Source organism: Leuresthes tenuis, unplaced genomic scaffold, assembly GCF_036924035.1.
Source record: "Leuresthes tenuis unplaced genomic scaffold, fLeuTen1.0.hap1 SCAF_19, whole genome shotgun sequence".
In the NCBI taxonomy this organism is placed as follows: Eukaryota; Metazoa; Chordata; class Actinopteri; order Atheriniformes; family Atherinopsidae; genus Leuresthes; species Leuresthes tenuis.
Window position 1 is genome coordinate 13393729 of NW_027325373.1, and position 19290 is coordinate 13413018.

Here is a 19290-nt window from a genome sequence, read left to right on the forward strand (position 1 = left end):
AACCACTGCCACAGAAGTGACAATTGAATTGAACTGAGATTTTTGATTGCTTTGGACTGACTTTGTATACATAGAAGAAAAGCAGAAGAAATTAGACATGCTAAGACTTGTGTCTGTTCTATACAGAGGAAGAGATGTGCATTAATTAATGATTCCACTTAGCTGTTTAATGTGCCCAAAGCTTCAGCTATAACTGCAAAACAATGTCTAATCTAACAAGTCTAATCTCACAGAAAATGTACAATTACTATTAACCTGTTGCTCAACTCTACATACTTTCAACAATAGAGCTGTTGCACTGCCTCCAGCACCACATCTTGTTTACAACCACAACTTGAGTTCGGACAGAGTGCACACTACTTCGAAATAACGTTTTTCTTTGAAAATAAAATTGACCAAATGAACACGTTTCTCCCACTCTTTGTAACTTCTAACTAACATAGAGTACGCCTTGTCTATAGCAATGTTACCTTTGTGGACATTTCACAGTGTGTTACAAAATGATTTATGACAGCATCTGAAGGAAATGAAGATGATTACCTTTAAGTTAAAAGCTATTAACTTTTATTGAAGTCAAAGGCTGCTGGCAAAACCACCCAAACGTTTATTACCAATTTAGCCATTAATCCACCATTTTGAATGTCTTCTTCCTTTAATTCAAACTGCTGATCATATAATGCCAAGTCATTCCTCCAAAACAAACCAAAACTAGACCACACACACAAACACACACACACACACTCACGCACTCAGCAGACACACAGAGAGAGTCTCAATTTACCAATTTCAACACAGCTGTCATGCATGAGATGCTTCATAGGGATGCTGCTCCCACAACTTTCAACAAGTAATACACTATTAAACACCTTGGTGCTCAAAAAATGGATGGTCTGTGGTTCTGTGCGGAGAGATAGAGCTGTTTGTGGCTTTTTTGTGTGCCAGTGAGGCATCCAATAGCACCTTAATTAATAGATAAAAAATGCTTGGCATCTGCCCCAGCCAGGAATCTGTTACTGCACACTCATACATAGGTGCTTTCTCAAAGAGTTCTTGCTGACTTTTCTTCTTTCTTTCATAGTCTTTCCAATTAATTTTGTTTGAAAAGAGTTTTTGAACACCATTATGCATATATGATGGCAAGTCAACCGCATGCCAACCTGTCCTAAGAATGAGTAATGTTTAGCAGTATCGTGAGCCGCTGCTATTAAGTGTCCTTACAAAATGAATCCAGTAATGAATCTAAGCCCCCTTTCCTGTCCCCTTATGTCATTGATTTGGTTCTTGTCCTTGATCAGCACCAATCATTCCCTGACTTTGTCGTTCACTCGTCTCTCCTTTTTACTTTACTTCATCTTTACTTATTCCCATTTGCTCTCCTTACTTATCCACATTTCCCATACGCTTCACCTTCAACTCAGCCAATATCCCATGCTGTCCTCTCATCCTTAACTCTCACGTCATCTTTCTTTCCCCTTAACTGCCTTCTTCTACTCCTTACTTTCCCCTTTTTGTGCCTCCAACTCTCCCTTTCCTCCTCTCATTCTCCTGGGCTGTGCGGCATATTTCCCGTAATGCTTATGCCTCCACTAAACACCACATCCCTTTTTTCCCCGAGTTGTTAACAACAGGATCTATTAACATGACTCAGTTTTATGTTCCATGCTTGTCGGCAAGCATATGCACATGTATGTTTCTTTGTCTAATTTTTTTTTACACTATTTTTTTTATTTCAACAGTACTTTTGTCTACTTAGTCATCACCTTTTTCTGCATTAAAAACAGTTTTATTGATGTCGGTTAGTATACAAGGAGTATTTACAAGATTTGTGCTCCGTTCTGTCTTTTCTGTTTTATTCTTCTTGTCGTCATACCTTCTCTTAGTGCATATACTGTATTCTCATTGCGAGGGAGGAGGATAGTTTTCCAGGTAGTTAATTGTAATTTATGTCATGAATTCCAGAGTGACGAGCAGAAAACCTCAGAGAGATTTTGTTCAAAGCCAGTGTTCACAGTAGAGGCGTCTAGGCTTCCCCTGTTTCTCCTCAAAGAGTGTGTGTAAGGGACTGCTACTCATATGCTCTACAAACAGTTGACACCTGCTCAGTTTTGTGGTCAGCATTGAGTTGCCCTAATGGTGACGGGGGCTAGAGGGGAAAGAGATAAAAAATGAGGGACTTAATGCAGGTACAAAGATAGTTTATGGCATTAGTTATCAGGGAGCAAAAGCAAAGACATTGAAAGATTGTGTCTGCATCAAAAGTAGGAAAACAAATGGATGAAAAGAAAAATTTCCATTCTTGCAGGAGTGAGTTTAACAATGTTTCTCCAGACCTGTATTTTCTTACATCCTCTCTCTCTCTGTGCCCCCCAATATCTTTCCCTGTTTCCTTTCTCTCCCTCTTTCTCCCTTGGCTTCATAAGGGAACCCTATACTGTAGAATGTGGGCTGTTGTAAAAAGGTGCCTTGGGCATCCAAGCATTCCAGGAGCATTAAATGCCTTCTCCATCAGGCTACTAACTTAGCGCTGTGGCCAAACTCTGTCATTGTAGTCTGCACATAATCTATCCTCTTGCTCTTAATTCATAAACTGTGTGCACGCAGACACCGCTTTCGTGCACATATGGCAATCTTTTCTCTGTGTGGTTTATTGATTTGATATGTTAAGCAGTCGTTGATGGATGGATGTGGTTGACTCAATGTGTAGTTTGTCTGTTTGTGAGCAAATGTGTGACTGTTTCCATGTTTAATCTGCAATGTTGTTTTATTAACAAAATTTATGTTGGTTGTGACTTAAAATGTGGTTGTAAGCTCTTTTTTTTTTCTCTTCTCTGTGTTACTCTTGTTTTCTCTCACCAACCCCCACCACCTGCCCACACACACACAACCCCTCGTAGTTGTGTACATTATTCGTGCGAAGCAATTGACTGCCAGAAACCCTTAATCCGCAATGCAGAGCTAAAGTGCAGTAGCCCTGGCCGCCACTTCTACAACGGAGACCGCTGCACCATCTCCTGCAACTCTGGATATGTCCTGCAAGTCAACCAGGATGATGACATCGTCAAGAGCCAGGTGAACATGCACACGGACAAACACACACATTGCTACACACAGGTAAAGGCAGGGAAAGAGTGCAGTGCACAAAGAGGAACCAAAAGCATAAACGCACACGCAAACTCTTGAGTGCAAAAGCATTGCTGCACGTGCATTCACAGGAATTTCTGAACGCACACATGAACATGCACCGATGCAAACTCAAGCCCAGAAATAGCCATAAAGAAAAGGCGCAAGCATGCTCCTTCCCTGCTCCTCTCTCCATCTCTGCATTTATTTTGTCACCTGCGACAACGAGGCATGGCACAGCTAGTCTCGAGGGAGAATGACTTCATAGGCATCCAGGTAGATCAGTACTGCGCTCAGAAGCGGCAGCTTAGTCTCCTCCCCCTACTGGCTCCGTACACGTTTACAATAGTGCTGCACACACGAATGCACAAACATGCCCACATGTATTCTCATTCTCCACAAGCGCAGACGTAAAAGTGTTTAGTCTCTTGCTGAGCATGCTGCACCATCATCTCAAACAGTCACTTTGTATTGCTACCCCACTGGGACGATGACATCATAGCGTAGTGTCTGCTCCCTCTCCCTCGCTCCATCCTTGCTCATTTTTCACACAAGAAATTCTCTGTTAAAGGGCAATGATTTGCAACCACTAAATGGCACACATTAAATGCTTCTATATAGATACAGCATAGAAACAGTAAAGCTCAAGAAGCATAGTGTCTGTACGTATATATATATATATATATATATACATGTAATTGTACATGTACATCGGAAGAAAACAAACAAACAGGGTCGTTGACACCATATTGTAAACCTTTTGAATGAGACACCAAGCTGCTGTATAGGCCGTATAAATGCTTTAATCTTCTCTGTGGCTTAATAAATCTTTCTACAGAAAAATCTGTTAATCCTGCCTTATAGAGGCAATGTATGCAGAAAACAAGCAATTTTCATTCCCCATTTTTTTATGGTATATTTATGGTATATTTTTTTGTTGTATTTGTGTGGGGTGTGGCAGGAGAGCAAAAATGAAGAGATGAGGCAGAGAGAATCAAGAGAAGTGCAAGGGTGAAAGTATTGGAAGCAAAAATGAATTGACCTGGATTCATTCCTTAATAATAAAGTAATGTGAATAGTACCTCCTACCATTTGCCATATAGTCAAGTGCTGAGGCCCTCACCTCTAGAACCACTTTTAGAAAATACCTCCATTTATGTATATCTGCACACAAAAATAAGCATGCAGGGTGTTTGTAAATGAATCACATTAACGCCAACAATTATACATATTATACGCAAAAATACGAGATAGAATATTAGATCTCCTTTAAGTCTGGATGGACTTTTAATTGCATTAGATTTTGATTGACAGTTCGGCGTCTGGCTATTAATCAATGTCAGTTCATTTAGTGATAAATTATGCGATTCAGAGAGGGAGACGCAGGCAAGTACAGAAAATATGGTGCAAAGGGAGACAGGAGAGAACAGAAAAGGAAGTGGAGCTAAGCCAAATACCATCTTTTTTTTGGACTTCGAATGTTTGCCACAAATTATGACTGACAGTTCAAAGGTATTTAGAGGACTTGTGACTTATGAATAACTTTATTTTATACCTTTGGTGAACCAGAGGGCATGTGGTCAGTCTCACTGGCATCAAATTACCAGGTTGCAGTTGTTTTGGAAGAATTACATCCATATCTGGACCATGTAATTCTTTCTTTTACACTAAATTGAATTATTGAAGATTATTACTGTCTATGTTCTTTGTTACCTTGACATTGTATCAAGGCAAGCATTTCAAGCTTTCTATGCTGGCACACTATCAAGCACTAAGTACTATTTCAGGTCAATTCTACGTGAGTTGAAGTCTTTTTTGTTGTTTAGTTAGCGTATGACATCCTGGCATGTCATAGTCAAAAGATTGCTGCTTATCGCTTCAAATCTAAAGGTTATCCTGATATACCTGTCGTGTAGGCCTTATTATTACAATGATTATTCTATGCGACTACAAGATGTTATGAAAACACATTGAATATATTTTTATTATCTCAAAAATCATTAAAGTAGATCTTATATTTTGGCTGCCGTCTAACAACTCATCGGCTAAAAGAGCTCCATGATTTTACTTGTTGGTAAAATCGATTGAAATGAAATTGGTTGAAGGTTGACACCAAATGCCATGACTGCTGTCGAAATTTCTGAAAACGAGTGAAGTCTGCATAAACACAGCTGCATGAATCAGGCAAATAACCCCCAACGCAAACAGAAGTCACGTTTACTTCACAGCAAGAACAATAAACAACAACAATGGCAGCATATGACTGAAATGAAGGAGTGGAAATGTCAAGATGGTTAAACCTGTTAGAGAAAAAACACTGCAACCACAGATTCATTTTCTTCCCTCAGTGTCCATCTTATTTATCTGTGTCGTTCTTTCTTTTCAGTCATATCAGTCCTCACAGAGACACTAAGGTTGAAAAGTGCAGCATGAAGCACGATCTTGTTTTCCTTTCATTAGCCAATTACATTCTTGTTTCACTGATGTCAAAGTTCTGGGAACACCACCTTCTTAGATGCTATCTTCAAAACAAATCTTTTCCACTCACATGCTTGATTTGTATATGTGTGTTTCGTGCTATCCGCTTACCCCTATCTATCTCGCTCGTTTGAAGTGGTACGGGAACACTGAGTGCTGGCACTGATCAAGTGACATCTTTTTCCCACAGGGTTTTTCTTTTACAAACTCTATAGCACTCTTGAGCCCAGTCCAGCGAGAAACAGAACAGTACAGACCTAAAAATCTGTTTCTAGCCTATAATTGTACTTTAAGATGTTATGGCTGGTTTAAAACAAATGCCATTTAAGATCCATAATTTCATATTGCTTTCAATTTATCATTGTTCAAATATGCCGCTGAAGCCAGAGGAGCACCTTTGATATGATGTCATTTTAAATCACTTAATGCGTTTCTAATTTGTTCCAGCTAGTTTATCAATCAATCAATCCAAAAAACAATGGTCACTAATTGCTTGTAGAGTTTTTCCACAGCGTTGGCCACGTCCACATTATTCAAGCAATGTTTAGTTTATAATTTATTAATATTTTTCAAAGTTCGGGTTGTGGGAAATATTCATGAGGAGTCATCGTCCAACCTGTTGTAGACAGCAGTCAGAGCACTCTTGAGCCGTTTTCACGCTGGACTGAACAAAGCATCAGAGCAGGATCCTGATCATGGCGGATGCATTTTCCCGGCTGAAAATGCAAGAGAGTTACGTGTGGAAACCTTTGTTCAGAGTTGAGTTGGAGACTAAGTGGAAAATCTCTGCCAGAAATCTAGAGCAAATGTAGAAATTTGCATTCTGTTGAACATCTCTAGAATCTTCAGGACTCCAGTGACTGAGTGAAAGTGGCTTCAGAGAAAGACTTTTGACATGGGGGGCTAAGCTAATAGCTACTCAGAACGGGCCGACATAATGGGGCGAGTGACTTTAATTCATCTAAAACAACTCAAACCTCAAAAATGTCACAGCAGTTTGAGAGAACAGTATATATAGGGAATTTTACTCAATGTCATTTTTGCATCATACAGTTATTTACCTTTATGCATCGTTGCATGCACAGTGGCTGGGCAACATCTGCAGCTCATCAGCTTAATCTGTCTGTAGTTGTTGGATAGCTTTCTGTTAGGCATTACTTTGCAAAGATTTTAAAAAGATGGTATGTGTTTGCACTTTCCCAGGTTTTTCATAAATTTTTCTGCTGTCTGGTAGTTCTTGTTATGGGATGAGACAAGCAGAATTGTCATAATTTGCTCCTCTATCATCCTGTTTTGAGTGGTTGTTGGCTTGGCTACCCTATCAGAATTCCTCCCAGATTTTCCTAACTTTAGACCACTATGATCGCTGTCCACTTGAGGTAAGACAATACTATTAATAAGTACTTCACAGAACACACAGAGGGGGAGAACAACACAGATGAATAAAATGGAAGGCTAAGAATTATAATTCTAGTCTTTAAAGCACACACAGAGCCCCTTATCACTATGACGTTATGCCTTAAGTCAAGTTTTGACATTTCTATAGCTGGTACCACGCAGGGCTATTACTAGTTGGACAAGGGTGTGATACAACTTTAAGAGAGAGAGAGATAGAGAGAGAAAAAAATTTATGCTTCTTCGGAGTTGTTTTCTCTTAAAGCACTTAGGATTACCATGCCCTGGATAACTGAGAATCTACACAGACATACTTGGAAGCACGTCTGCCTCTGGATATTGTTAGATTCTCAGTAACATGCTTCTGTTCGGAGCACTTTCTTTTCCAGAACTATGTTTGAAGTTAGCCAAATGGAACCTTTGTTTCGTAGTAAGGTATTTTCTCCCAAGAAACTGCAATCTAGGGGCTTTTAAGTGCATACTAGACAGTGATAAAATATACTCAGCATCATTGTATAAACCTTCCAATCAATGTGGCTGTGTGCTATTAATCTACCATATTTCTTATGTACATTTCTTATTTATGTGATATCCAAGCTAAAGAAAACGTCCTTGATGAGGGAAGAGGATGTCAGACCTTTATTTGATTTGTCTATTTGGTTTGCCTGGATTGAATTAGGCATAGGAGCCAAAAGTTGTTAAAATTACTGCTGGAAGAGAAACAATCATTTTTAGCTGTTTTAAAAGGAAGAGAAATTCCAACAAGTTCACATAACTGTTGTACACATGAACACAACCTTGAAAAACAACTCAGTTCACTTGATTTATTTATTTATTTTACATATTATTCAGATTTGTTTTAAATTGATTAAACTCGTTTTCTCCATCAACCTCAAATAAAAAATCATTAATATCCAGAACAGTGTTAGACTGCACACCTACACCATGATTGAATTAAAAAAGAAAATATCCAGGATTCAGATTGTCATTGAGTCTTTTTCGATCGGCATCTGTCAGCTTCATACGCCGGCGATTTGACTGAACAAGGGTCTGTTTGCTCAGCTACTTGATTCGGCCAACTTGAGGGAGAGCGCAGTCGTTCCAAACGTCTTCTTTTTCCTCAATTCTAAACATCACTGTCCTTTTGGGATCACTCAAAACTAGAGAAATAGTTGTACAGCATTTCCCTGAACTCTTCCTCGGTTACATTTGATAACAATGATTTACAGAGAGACTATTTTATGGTTGCTTTTGTGACTCAAAACCAAATTAATCTTGTGAAAGCATGTGTGATAGCTATGTTGATTCAAACTGCTGCAGTTTCACAGTTCAGGCCAAACATGTAACGACTTGGTCACAACATTTAGCTATGTTCTGTGCTGATGTTCGACAAATTGTTCTGTGTCGCTACCTCATGATGTAGACATTTTACATCTTGCTAAATGACAATTTAGCAAGGTTGGATGTGACGTGCACAGGGTTCGCACATTTTACTAGTGATGGGTCCCAGTTTCTGTTATGTCACATGGATGCTTCCCTGCACAAAACAGACTAGACATTCATTGCCACCTCATGTACAGGTTCAAATTTCTATCCATGGATGGCAACAATACAATCTTTTGGAGACATACACAGGAGTTCATATTTCACTGGTTTGTATCTTCCTGACTAATGATTCCATTCAAGTCATTGCTCCACTGCTGCGCTCCAATACAACTCTCAACACGGCTAAAGGAAAACGTAAACAAAGAAGGTGAAAACTGATCACAGTGAGGAAGCTTTCAATGCAGAAAACTTCTAACAAAAATGTTTTCATGGCTTACTTTTTTGTGGAGTGAAAGCTTTCTCGCCAATTTGAAACTTGAGTTATGAGGCAAAAACACATGTTGAAAGAAAATGCTCTGCATACCTCGCATTTGAAATGTATAGTCTTTGTGTTTGCCCGCTCAAGCTTTATTCATGTGCTTTATGTACATTCGCTGGACAGCAGTTTTTCACAATCATATTAGAGTACGTAACTTCATCCACACATACACATTTTCACAATTGTACTTTGATATGCACATTATTTAGAGTCAGTGCTTGAACACTAAATAGATTAATTTCTTCTATGGAGACTTTGCTCACAACCTCCCATCATGACTGACTCATTCAACTCTTCACCCAGCTATTTTTCAGAAGGCATTCACATGCAATACATATGGTACTTTGTAGAGTATCCAAATATGAAAGGAGCTTATTTATTTTGAGGGAACTTGATACTGTTATTCAGTATCATATAATGGGATCAAGATGAAAGATTGTTATACACGGGAAGAGAAAGAAGGTTATGAAGCAATAGATATGTAATGTTAAGTGAGTCCAGCTTGTGCAACCTTAAAGTTTGGCTTCTCCTTGAAACGATGTGTGTAATTAAAGTCTACCCAAACAGCCATGTAATGTAATTGATGGTGAAAACACAGGTTTCCATTTTTTTCGTTCTTTTTTTTATTCGAAGAAGGAAAAGTCAAAATGATTGAGCTTTAACAGCTTTGTTGTGAGATTTCTTGGCTCAGCTATCAATATGAACATTCCTGTTGCATTACACGGTGCAATTTAATGGAAGGGGATGAAAACAGTTGAGGTTTGGATGATACAGTGGCTCCCCATTTTGGTCTCATCTTTGCAAATATCACACTAGAAGCCAAAAAATTTACAGGAATCAGAGCAATTTCCAATCGGAAATAAACCTCAGATTAGGACATTTTGTCAAGTGAAATAAAAAATCGTCCTTTTGAATTGTAATGTCTTGGAAATATCCTGATTGCAAAGTCTGTTTCCTGGATCTCATATACCAGGAAAACATTATCCTTAGTATTATTTTCTGTGGGCAATATTCCCACCATTCATGACAAGAAATAGTTCATTTTAACCGTGTGTATATTAGTACACACAAGTAACGGAAAACATGTGGCATTTAAAATTTTCAGTCAGATCTTTTATACTGCGGTGGGGAAAGCAATTAATCAGAGGAAACCTACAGTATATCGTGCTGCAGATTTGAACTTGTCTTTGTTTGTCGTAGCAGAGTGGTATTACCACTCCTGGGTTTGACTCCTTGCCAGAGTTTCTTGTGGATTCTGCATGTTCTCCCCATGTGTAGATTTCCTCTGGCTTCTCCAGTTTCCTATCACATTCCAACGACATGTAAGAGCCCAGTCACACAGGATGCACGCTGTAGGCCTGCAAATGTTAGGGAGGCCGTCCAGATTTGAAGAAGCTTGCACTGAAAAAATAAATGCTCTGGGTAAGTTACCATATTATATATTCCTTCTCTATCTGTGGCTAAGAGCTGAAATTCATGAAAATTGGTGGAGAAGTGGAGTAGGGGTCGAGGAGCAACCCTTTAAATTTTGTTGCGTATTTGCACGGTTTTCTTTAGAATAGAAAAGTAGAACATTGGGTTTCTACTGCATTTATGAAAAGCTTATCAATGTCATTAAAAGACTTAGTAATATGGTTCAGTCAGCTATTTCCCATCAGTAACAATTATTGTTTACAAATCGCTGTATCGTATTTTCTTGTTGCAAGGACAACATTGTTGAATAATTTAAGCTTCTGTGTGAATGTAAGTGCTCTCTATCATGACCACACAAAAACTCTGAGCAGGTAAGTCATAGATACGGGTTAAATCCACCAAGCTTGGTACTTCAGTTATTGAGGATTCTCTCTCTTTGAGTGTGTGTGCGTGTTTGTCAATGCTGTCATAGTTCCTCAGAAGTCAATCTGTTTTCGGTCAGAGCTGATTGTGCAGTTGTTGGATATCGGTTGTCTGTATGACATGACCTGACCTTACAAATGCTATCAGCAGTTACTTGAGCTCCTGAGTCGCCTATGAGGCTTACTGACATTGAGTGAGCTAAGCACCATCAAGCTTTGTTACATGCTGATTGGAGTGCCGAATTGCTGTAGTAATTTTTAGTGAGGTAAACATTAATAGGACGTGTGTCGCACACCAATCTGACACACCAGTGTTCAAATTAAAGCTTGAGTACTTTCATACATATAGTCTAAATCTACACCAAAATAGATATGTAATCAGTCCAGATATTTTCATCTGACTCCATCTTTGCTATATGTTTGTTTTTTTCAGTCTGGTTCGTCAGTGACTATGACCTGTGCAAATGGGAAGTGGAACAAACTGGTATCGTGTGAGCCTGTGGACTGTGGTCTACCAGACAAATACCATGTACATCCAGCCCATTTCAGTTTCCCGGAGGGCACTACCTACGGCAAGAAGAGCACTTTTCAGTGCCGAGAACCTGCCCAGCTCATAGGTGAGATGCATAAACTTAGAGCGCAATATCCATTTAGCTCTGTGTCAACTCAGATCGTGAAATAGCTGAATTTGTCCACAGGTCAAAACTATTATGTCTACGTTTTAGCTGTGTTTGTGTGACATAATGACCAAATCCCAACTATAACTAAACCATAAACATATAATTCTTAATTCATGACCGTAACCATGTATTTTCATTATCTTAAACTAACCAACCTAAAAATAACAGCAAAACATGAGAAAATATTGGGTTAGATGGGGCTCCATCTTTCTCTTTTATGTCCCCAGGTACAAACAACACTCTTACCTGCCTAGAAGATGGTCTTTGGTCCTTCCCGGAGGCTCTTTGTGAGCTTCGTTGCCCAGCCCCTCCTCCTGTACCCAATGCTGTGCTGCAGACAAAGCGATGCAATGAGACAGGGCTTAAAGTTGGGACACTCTGTAAATACAAGTGCAAGCCAGGCTACCATGTTACAAAAAAACCCAAGAGGTAAGAAAAGAAAAGGAAATAGTTACTGACTTGTTTCGTTGTTCTAAAGAAACTTTTTTCCATCAGAAAGTAAGGCCTATAATTCATTAACTTGATTTCCGTTCCCTTTAGGCGTGCGTTTAAGCGCCAGTGCACGGAAGATGGCACCTGGCTGGAGGGGGCATGCGAGCCGGTGACCTGTGAATCTCCACCGCCCGTCTTTCATGGCTCCTACCACTGCACCGATGGTTTCCGCTTTGACAGTGTCTGCCGACTCAACTGCTCTGATCCCGCTGGTAATACGGCTATCGTTGCCACAGGAGGCTCTGCCCATACGGTGAGGCTGCTGCACGCTCCATGCAAGCAGGTCTGTCCATCTCTTTCTCTCTTTCTATTCTTGCTTTACTAAAACATTTATTTGTTTTTTTTGTCACGTAACAAAGTAACATTTTCCTTTTTTTCTCTCTTCTATCCATAATTTTTATTCCCTTTTTGGGACTTTGATTTACCAAGCAGATCGTGTTAGATTATATACTATTAATGTGTTGATTAAGAAAGCATAGTTTTGTGGAATATCTTTCAAGCCCAAGCCAAAGTCAGAAAAAGTTAGGGTGGTGTGGAAAATACAAATGAAAAATCTGAGGGATTCTTATATATCATTTGAGTTTTTCATTGCAGACTGTAAAAACCCAACTTCATTTTCATTTGTTAATATACTTTCGGCTTTACAACACATTTTACAACAGCTGGGACAGTAAAGCTTTTACCATTTTGTAATGTTGCTATTCTGTCAGTCACTTACAAGGCATTCTGGCATTGAGGCTTAAGTGTTGAAGCATTTATTGTATGTGGGATAGCACACATTGTCAATTCTCCAAAGAAAAAAAAATCATTACATTAATTTTTTCACATAGTAAAGTTTTAATTTATAAATTGGCATTTGTGAATATAACTTCTCTTGCCAATGTGGTGCCTTGAATCAATTAATGACCTGTATAGGGGGAATGATGTAAACATCTTCCATTCTTTCATCGAGGATACTATTTTTCAAACATTTCAATGATTTTCTTTGCTGTGCCCATGTGTCCTCCTCCAAGTCTTTCATGCATTCTGCTTCTTTTTTTTTCAAAAGATAGTGATGAGATTTTGTAACCTCGTTACGAACCCCAAATTAACCCAGAGACAATTGCTGCCGGCCGGAAATCCAAAGATGGATGTGTATTAACACTTAAAATCAAGTTGATTAAACAAAACATGTAATATGTTGGGTACATATCTTGTATATTCTTTATTTTTTTTATCATTTCCCATGCTATCCCATTATTTTACCATTACATGCTGGATCAGTAAATTGTGTGAAAAGTTATATTACTCCAAATATGCTTTTATCTGATACTTCGATACTGCCCTCGCTATGTCTGTTTTTCTCCCTGTCTCCCTTAGCCCTACTCAATTTGACGCCATGCTAATTAGATTGCTATTGATTTCCAGAATAGCTCTGCTGCCACAGACTTTTGAAATGTATACAGCTTTTAATCTGTTCTGCCTCCCAGGCATTGTGGGCTGGATCCCTGATAAAAATTGTATTGTATTTCTCCATATGCAATATGATGCCATCTCAATGTCCTTGGCTTGGCAGTAGTTGTGCAGCAGTGTGTGTATAATTGTTTGTCTGTCAATATATGTGTTATTTTCAGGGTGCAGGGTCCAATGCAATCCGCTGTAGGAAGGATGGAAATTGGACAGGGTCATTCCGCCTATGCCCACACAGCAAAGGCCAGTGTTCTTTACCTCAAAACCTCCATTATAGCCTACAGTACTCATGCAAGCGAGGACACGGCATAGGTCTGTATGCGCTTATTCACTATACATTTTTTTTACATTTCACTTTACACTTGTCCAGTATAATACCAGGCATTGCATTTTTTCTTTCATATTTTTTTAAAAAAAAATTTTCTTTCATTGTTGTTTACATATATGTGTTATTTGTTCCTAATGAGAGTCAACAAAACCAAAGTTTTGAAAGCATTTTTCAATATCTTGCAATGTCATGTTTGTCTAAAAATGACAGGTGGAACATTGAAATATCTTCGTTCTGGGTATGGTTTGTGCATACTTTCATTTGTTTGATCTCTCTGTCTCTCACACACACACACACACACACACAGGTGAGGAGTGTGAGTTGACATGCAGAGAGGGTAACAACGAAGTGGTGATTCTCCCTAGCAACATGTCAGTGGACAGTGTACTCAAAGAGCACTGGAGAAACCCACATAAAGTCAAGGTAAGTTTGTTTGTGTATTTGTGTCCTCCTCACAGCTCTGACAAACGCACTTCACAAAGTTCTGTGATCCACAACTCTTCTAAGGAATTTCACGTGTAGTCCCCACATCCTGGCTTTATTACCTAGAATGCAAAATGCCAGCTTGTGCCTGTCCCAGCGTCATACAAATATTTGTCTTTGAAGCATGGCAACCCTTGAAACACCATATTCTATTCTTGACAGAAAGTATGAGAACATACCGTTTCCTCTGGGTCATCACTGACACATATCAACCCCTGTCTTTGAGGAAAAGAAAGCTGTTTAATATCTTAAGCAACTAAATGTCATACTTACCTTGATAAGCCAGTTATTGGACCTTGAGCAGCATTAAAATTCCAGTTAATTTGTCTTGCTACCAGAAATAATCCACTTTAAAAGCAAAATAAGCCCCTCACTACCATTGTGACAAACCTTATCAAATGTTTTGTCATCAGTAATAATACTTGTCATTTCTAGAGACAATCTTTTGATTTTCAGTTTTTAGTATGTAGAGAAATGTCATACTATTTTCTTGAACTCTTAGAGAGCAAAACATGGGGATGGTCATTTGACACAGAACTGTTCCCATTCTTTCTGTGGAGATTTACACATCCATGGTGTCATTTGAGGTTTTTATGAGGTTTGTTGTTGGGCTCAGAAGGTGTGTGCAGATGTATCATGTAGTGTGTTTAGCAGATCACTAGACAGTATCTACTCCTCTTATTTCACTCTCCTCATTATAATTAATCAATGTCACAACCATGCACTATGATATGTCATTGTCAGTTGATTGCTCCTTTTGCTATATCAGAGAAGGCTCTTTCAAAACAACATCAAGGTTTGTAACTAGAGAAGAAGAAATGTTAAGCCCAGCCAAGTAAAAGAACTCCATATTTATTTCCTACAACACACTTTGTTTTTGTTTTTAGAGCTATCATGAGTCAGCAGCTTTTTAAGGTGGATGTTGGAAGAAAGATATGGGCTGGGTCACATGAGTGTAAAATGATCTATTTTCTATTGATTTGTGTAATTGATAGGAATTGTGCTCAGTTGTCATTTGAAACTCGAGGCTATGGTGTTGAGGACAGTGGATAGCATTAGACAAATTAGAGTGGTGATGCTTTAAAGTGAATGTTTTAGAAGAGAGTGAGAGTTTCAGATTTGTATCACAGTAAGGAGAGACAAACATGGGGGCTAATGTGGGAAAGAGTGTAGCAGGATGTTCAGCTAAACCAAAGAACCGCAGTTTGTTTTACTGGCAACTGGAGGAGAATTTTCCTCAATTGGAGGACAAAATTCAGGACAAAGAAATAATAACTGGTGGCTTCATGTCCATCACCTTTGCCCAATTCAAGTCCTCCTGGTTCTCACAGGTTAACGTCTCTGTCACTGCCACCACTTCATCATGTTTGGTGTTGAATAACACTGGATTTGAATCATAACCTAATATTAATAAGGATGCTTTTGAAAATTGACGTCCTGAACAGCTTAAATTTGAGGCCCTGCCGTCTAGCCGAACTACTCCTGCAGGAGCCATGAATTTGGGCACAGTGGTTCCTGTACTGCCGGGCTCGACTTTGCCTAATACAGTGTGGACTTGGATGGAAGTGCCGCTGCCTCCATGCCAAATCACGTTGGTCTCCTGACTCAACTGCACACTGTTTGCCTGACAACACAAATTCTGGAAAAGCCTCAGGAATCACTGCCACCTCTGCTATCTTCTGTTACAAGAGTTATTGTCCACATGTGAACCAACTACACTGTCCTTTAACAGTCTAAAAGTTGAATAAAGTCAAAATTGATCAACTCAAACTATTCCATTCCTATGGTTAGTTGCCTCAATGGTTGTTGCAGCCAATTTCTTTGCCTGCATACTTGACCTCAGTCTACATGTATATCTTATATCATGGGGTACATGAACAAATTCAACCTCTTCTGGAAATGCTGGCCTCATTTTAATATTAATGGCATTACATTAACAGATCATATTATAAGATAATGATTGCCAATATGCAGTTCCAGGTGCTGTCTCATTCACTTGACTGACTGTTTACAGCCTACATGAGCCACCTGAAAACACCCCCCTCGTCTGTCTAACAAACTACATTGCCCCCCTACCTTTGAAACACGTTCACAAAGGCACAACTCCATCAAATCTGTTATTGACACTAAGTCCACTGTTCTCCCCTATAATAAAGCAGTGATCTCAAAGAGACAATTGTATGTGCATACACAGAGCAGGTGCAAAGCATATAGATGCTGTTTTAGTAATTCAAAATCTGTCAAGTCCTTACAATAATCAACTTTGCGTCTTGCCACAATCTCAACAATGGAAACCACCCTATATAATCAAATATAGACTTTGTCCTCTATATAATTAGTTCAAACAAATCTTATTACTGATAATAGGTCTTTATATTTGGTGTTATTTAACCATTTCTTAAAAGCCCATTCAAGACTTGAACAGAGTCAGAATCAAGGGTACTGCATTAGACTGATTTAGGTCATATTTATGAAACAGAATCCAGTTTGTGCATGTAAATTATATGTCCTCCACACAAACCTGAATTATTTGGGTTTTCCACAGGGTTTTGGACTTTGACTCGTTATACATGTTACTTTAGGCAGCATTATAAGAAAACATTATGTACGTTTCCAGTTTTATGCTGATGATACTCAGCTCTATTTATCAATGAAACCAGATCAGTTACAGACTTGTCCTGGAAACATAAAGACCTGGATTTACAATAATATTCTACTTCTAATCCAGTAAATGGTGAGGTAATTGTTTTTAGTTCTGAAATATCAGATATTCACAATGAAACAATATAGTTATTTTGGACATGATCACATTAGCATCGAGTACTACTGTGAGGAACCATGGGGTCATTTTTTACCTATCTTTGTTGCACATACATATAAACAGGTCTCTAGAACAGCTTTCTTTCATTTATTTAAATTTACAGCATTCTGTTCCAAAAGTGATGCTGAAAAAAAATTCTCTGTGTGTTTAGGTTTATGTAATGTTTATGTTTATGCATTTGGCAGATGCTTTTATCCAAAGTGACTTACAAATGAGGATATGACAATACAGCTAACATCAAAGCTAACAATAAGCTACATAGAGAGAAAACCGCTAGTCAGGCTCTGTCATAGGTGACAGGGGTGACAATGTAGAAATAGAGTGCGGGCAAAGAGGGAAGTACAGAAAGAGAAAGTGCAGGGGGTAGGGAAGTACAGGGTAAGTGCTAGGGTAGGAGATGCTCTCTGAAGAGCTTGGTCTTCAAGAGTTCTTTGAAGATAGATGTTCTTGACGCACCGTCATGGAATGACATATGAAAAGAGTCTGTAGTGTCTTGAGCATGTCACTGCTAGATGACAATCCTTTGACGACCGGAGTGACCGAGTCGTAACATAAGCCTTTGCGAGAGCGTTCAAGTAAATGGGAGCCATTTCATTAAGCACTTTGTAGGCTAAGATCAATGACTTGGATTTGATGTGGGCGGCTAAGGATAGCGAGTGGAGCTCAACGAACAGGGGTGATGTGTGCTCTTTTAGGCTGATTGAAGACCAGACGTGCCGCCAAGTTCTGGACCATCTGCACAGGTTTCACAGTGCAGGCTGGCAGACAAGTTAGGAGGGCATTGCAGTAATCTAGGTGGGAGATGATTACATGATCTTTAAAGGTCAGTTGGTCATCAATCATGACTCCCAAGTTTCTAGCTAATTTTGATTGAGCAAGAAATAGGGATTCAGTTTGGATGCAGATGCTGTGGTATGATGCTGGGATAGGCTCCAGCCCACCCGCTACCCGACCGACGGATTGACGGTATAGAAAATGGATGGATGGATGCTGTGGTGTATAGTTGGTTTGGCTGGGAAGACAAATAGTTCAGTTTTAGAGAGGTTTAGTTGCAGGTAATGGGCTTTCATCCATGTCGATATGTCAGAGAGACAGTCTGAGATTCGTACTGAGACTGTGTAGTCATTAAGTGGGAAAAACTGAGATTGGGAAAGATTGAGCTGGGTATCGTTAGCATAGCAGTGATATGAGAAGCCATGTGATTGGATGATCTGGCCCAGTGAGGTGGTGTATATGGCAAAGAGAAGAGGTCCCAGTACTGAACCTTGGGGGACCCCTGTAGTGAGGTATTGTGCTGCAGAAGTGTGTCCAAGCCAGGATACTTTAAATGACCATCCACTGAGGTATGATTCAAACCAGGAGTGATGCCCATGATAGTATGGACAAAAGGATGCCGTGGTTGACTGTGTCAAATGCAGCCGACAAGCCAAGCAGGATAAGTAGTGAGAACTTAGCTGTCGCTCTTGCTTCTTTTAAGGCTTCCGTCACAGCCAATAGAGCCTCAATGGAGTGGCCGCTTTTAACCTCAGTTTGGTTTGGGTCAAGGAGGTTATTTTGTGACCACCCTTTCAAAGGTTTTAGACAGAAACGTGAGGAGAGAGACCGGCCGATAGTTCTCCACTTGAGTCGAAGGGAGGGAAGGTATCTTGAGCAGTGGTGTAACCCGAGCTTGCTTGAATGTGGTAGGAAATGTTCCAGATGTCAGTGAAGCATTAATCACATATGTGACTGCTGCAGTTACCGTAGGTGCTATGGATTGGAATAGATTAGTAGGAACAGGGTCCAGCGGACATGTATTATGATGGCTACATATGAGAAGTTTAGACACACAGCTCTCAGTGAGAAGGGTGAATGAAGAAAATGATGCAGTGGGACTTTTGCATGCTGAGTTAGTGGCACATATGTTTCGGGAAAGTTTGGATGTGGGCAGTTTAGTAAACTGTTTGCTCATAGCTGACACTTTGTCAGTAATAAATGAGGCAAAAGTGTCTGCTGACAGATTGGTAGCAAGTAGAAATGTAGAAAGCATTTTTTGCATCAGTGACACTGGCTAAGAATGATGACAGTAGTGCCTAGAATTTAGTTAGATCTGCAGGATCTTTTGATTTGTGCCATTTCCTTTCTGCAGCTCTGAGGTTGGTGCGCAGAGATCAGGGGGTATCATTAAGTCAAGGGTGGGACTGGGAGAATCGAGCAGGTTTGGAGAATAGAGGACATAGACTATCCAGACAAGAGCTCAGCGTAGAGCAAGAGAGGCCTCATTAAGGGAGGAGAACACGTTGGAGATCGGAAGAACGGAGGCAACATAGGAGGAGAAGTTGATGGGCAATAGGTTGTGGCGGTTG

At 39.5% G+C, this 19290-nt stretch overlaps 1 protein-coding gene across 1 annotated transcript in view; it reads left to right on the forward strand.

Moving 5' to 3' along the window:
- The window catches only part of pappaa (pregnancy-associated plasma protein A, pappalysin 1a), a 104127-nt gene that overhangs the window by 64419 nt on the left and 20418 nt on the right, over nucleotides 1-19290 (forward strand). Inside the window, exons 14-19 of the mRNA XM_072372143.1 lie at nucleotides 2895-3069; nucleotides 11126-11309; nucleotides 11600-11801; nucleotides 11913-12147; nucleotides 13478-13625; nucleotides 13949-14064. Coding sequence (XP_072228244.1) covers nucleotides 2895-3069; nucleotides 11126-11309; nucleotides 11600-11801; nucleotides 11913-12147; nucleotides 13478-13625; nucleotides 13949-14064 — 1060 coding nt within the window. The remainder of the gene's footprint in view (nucleotides 1-2894; nucleotides 3070-11125; nucleotides 11310-11599; nucleotides 11802-11912; nucleotides 12148-13477; nucleotides 13626-13948; nucleotides 14065-19290) is intronic.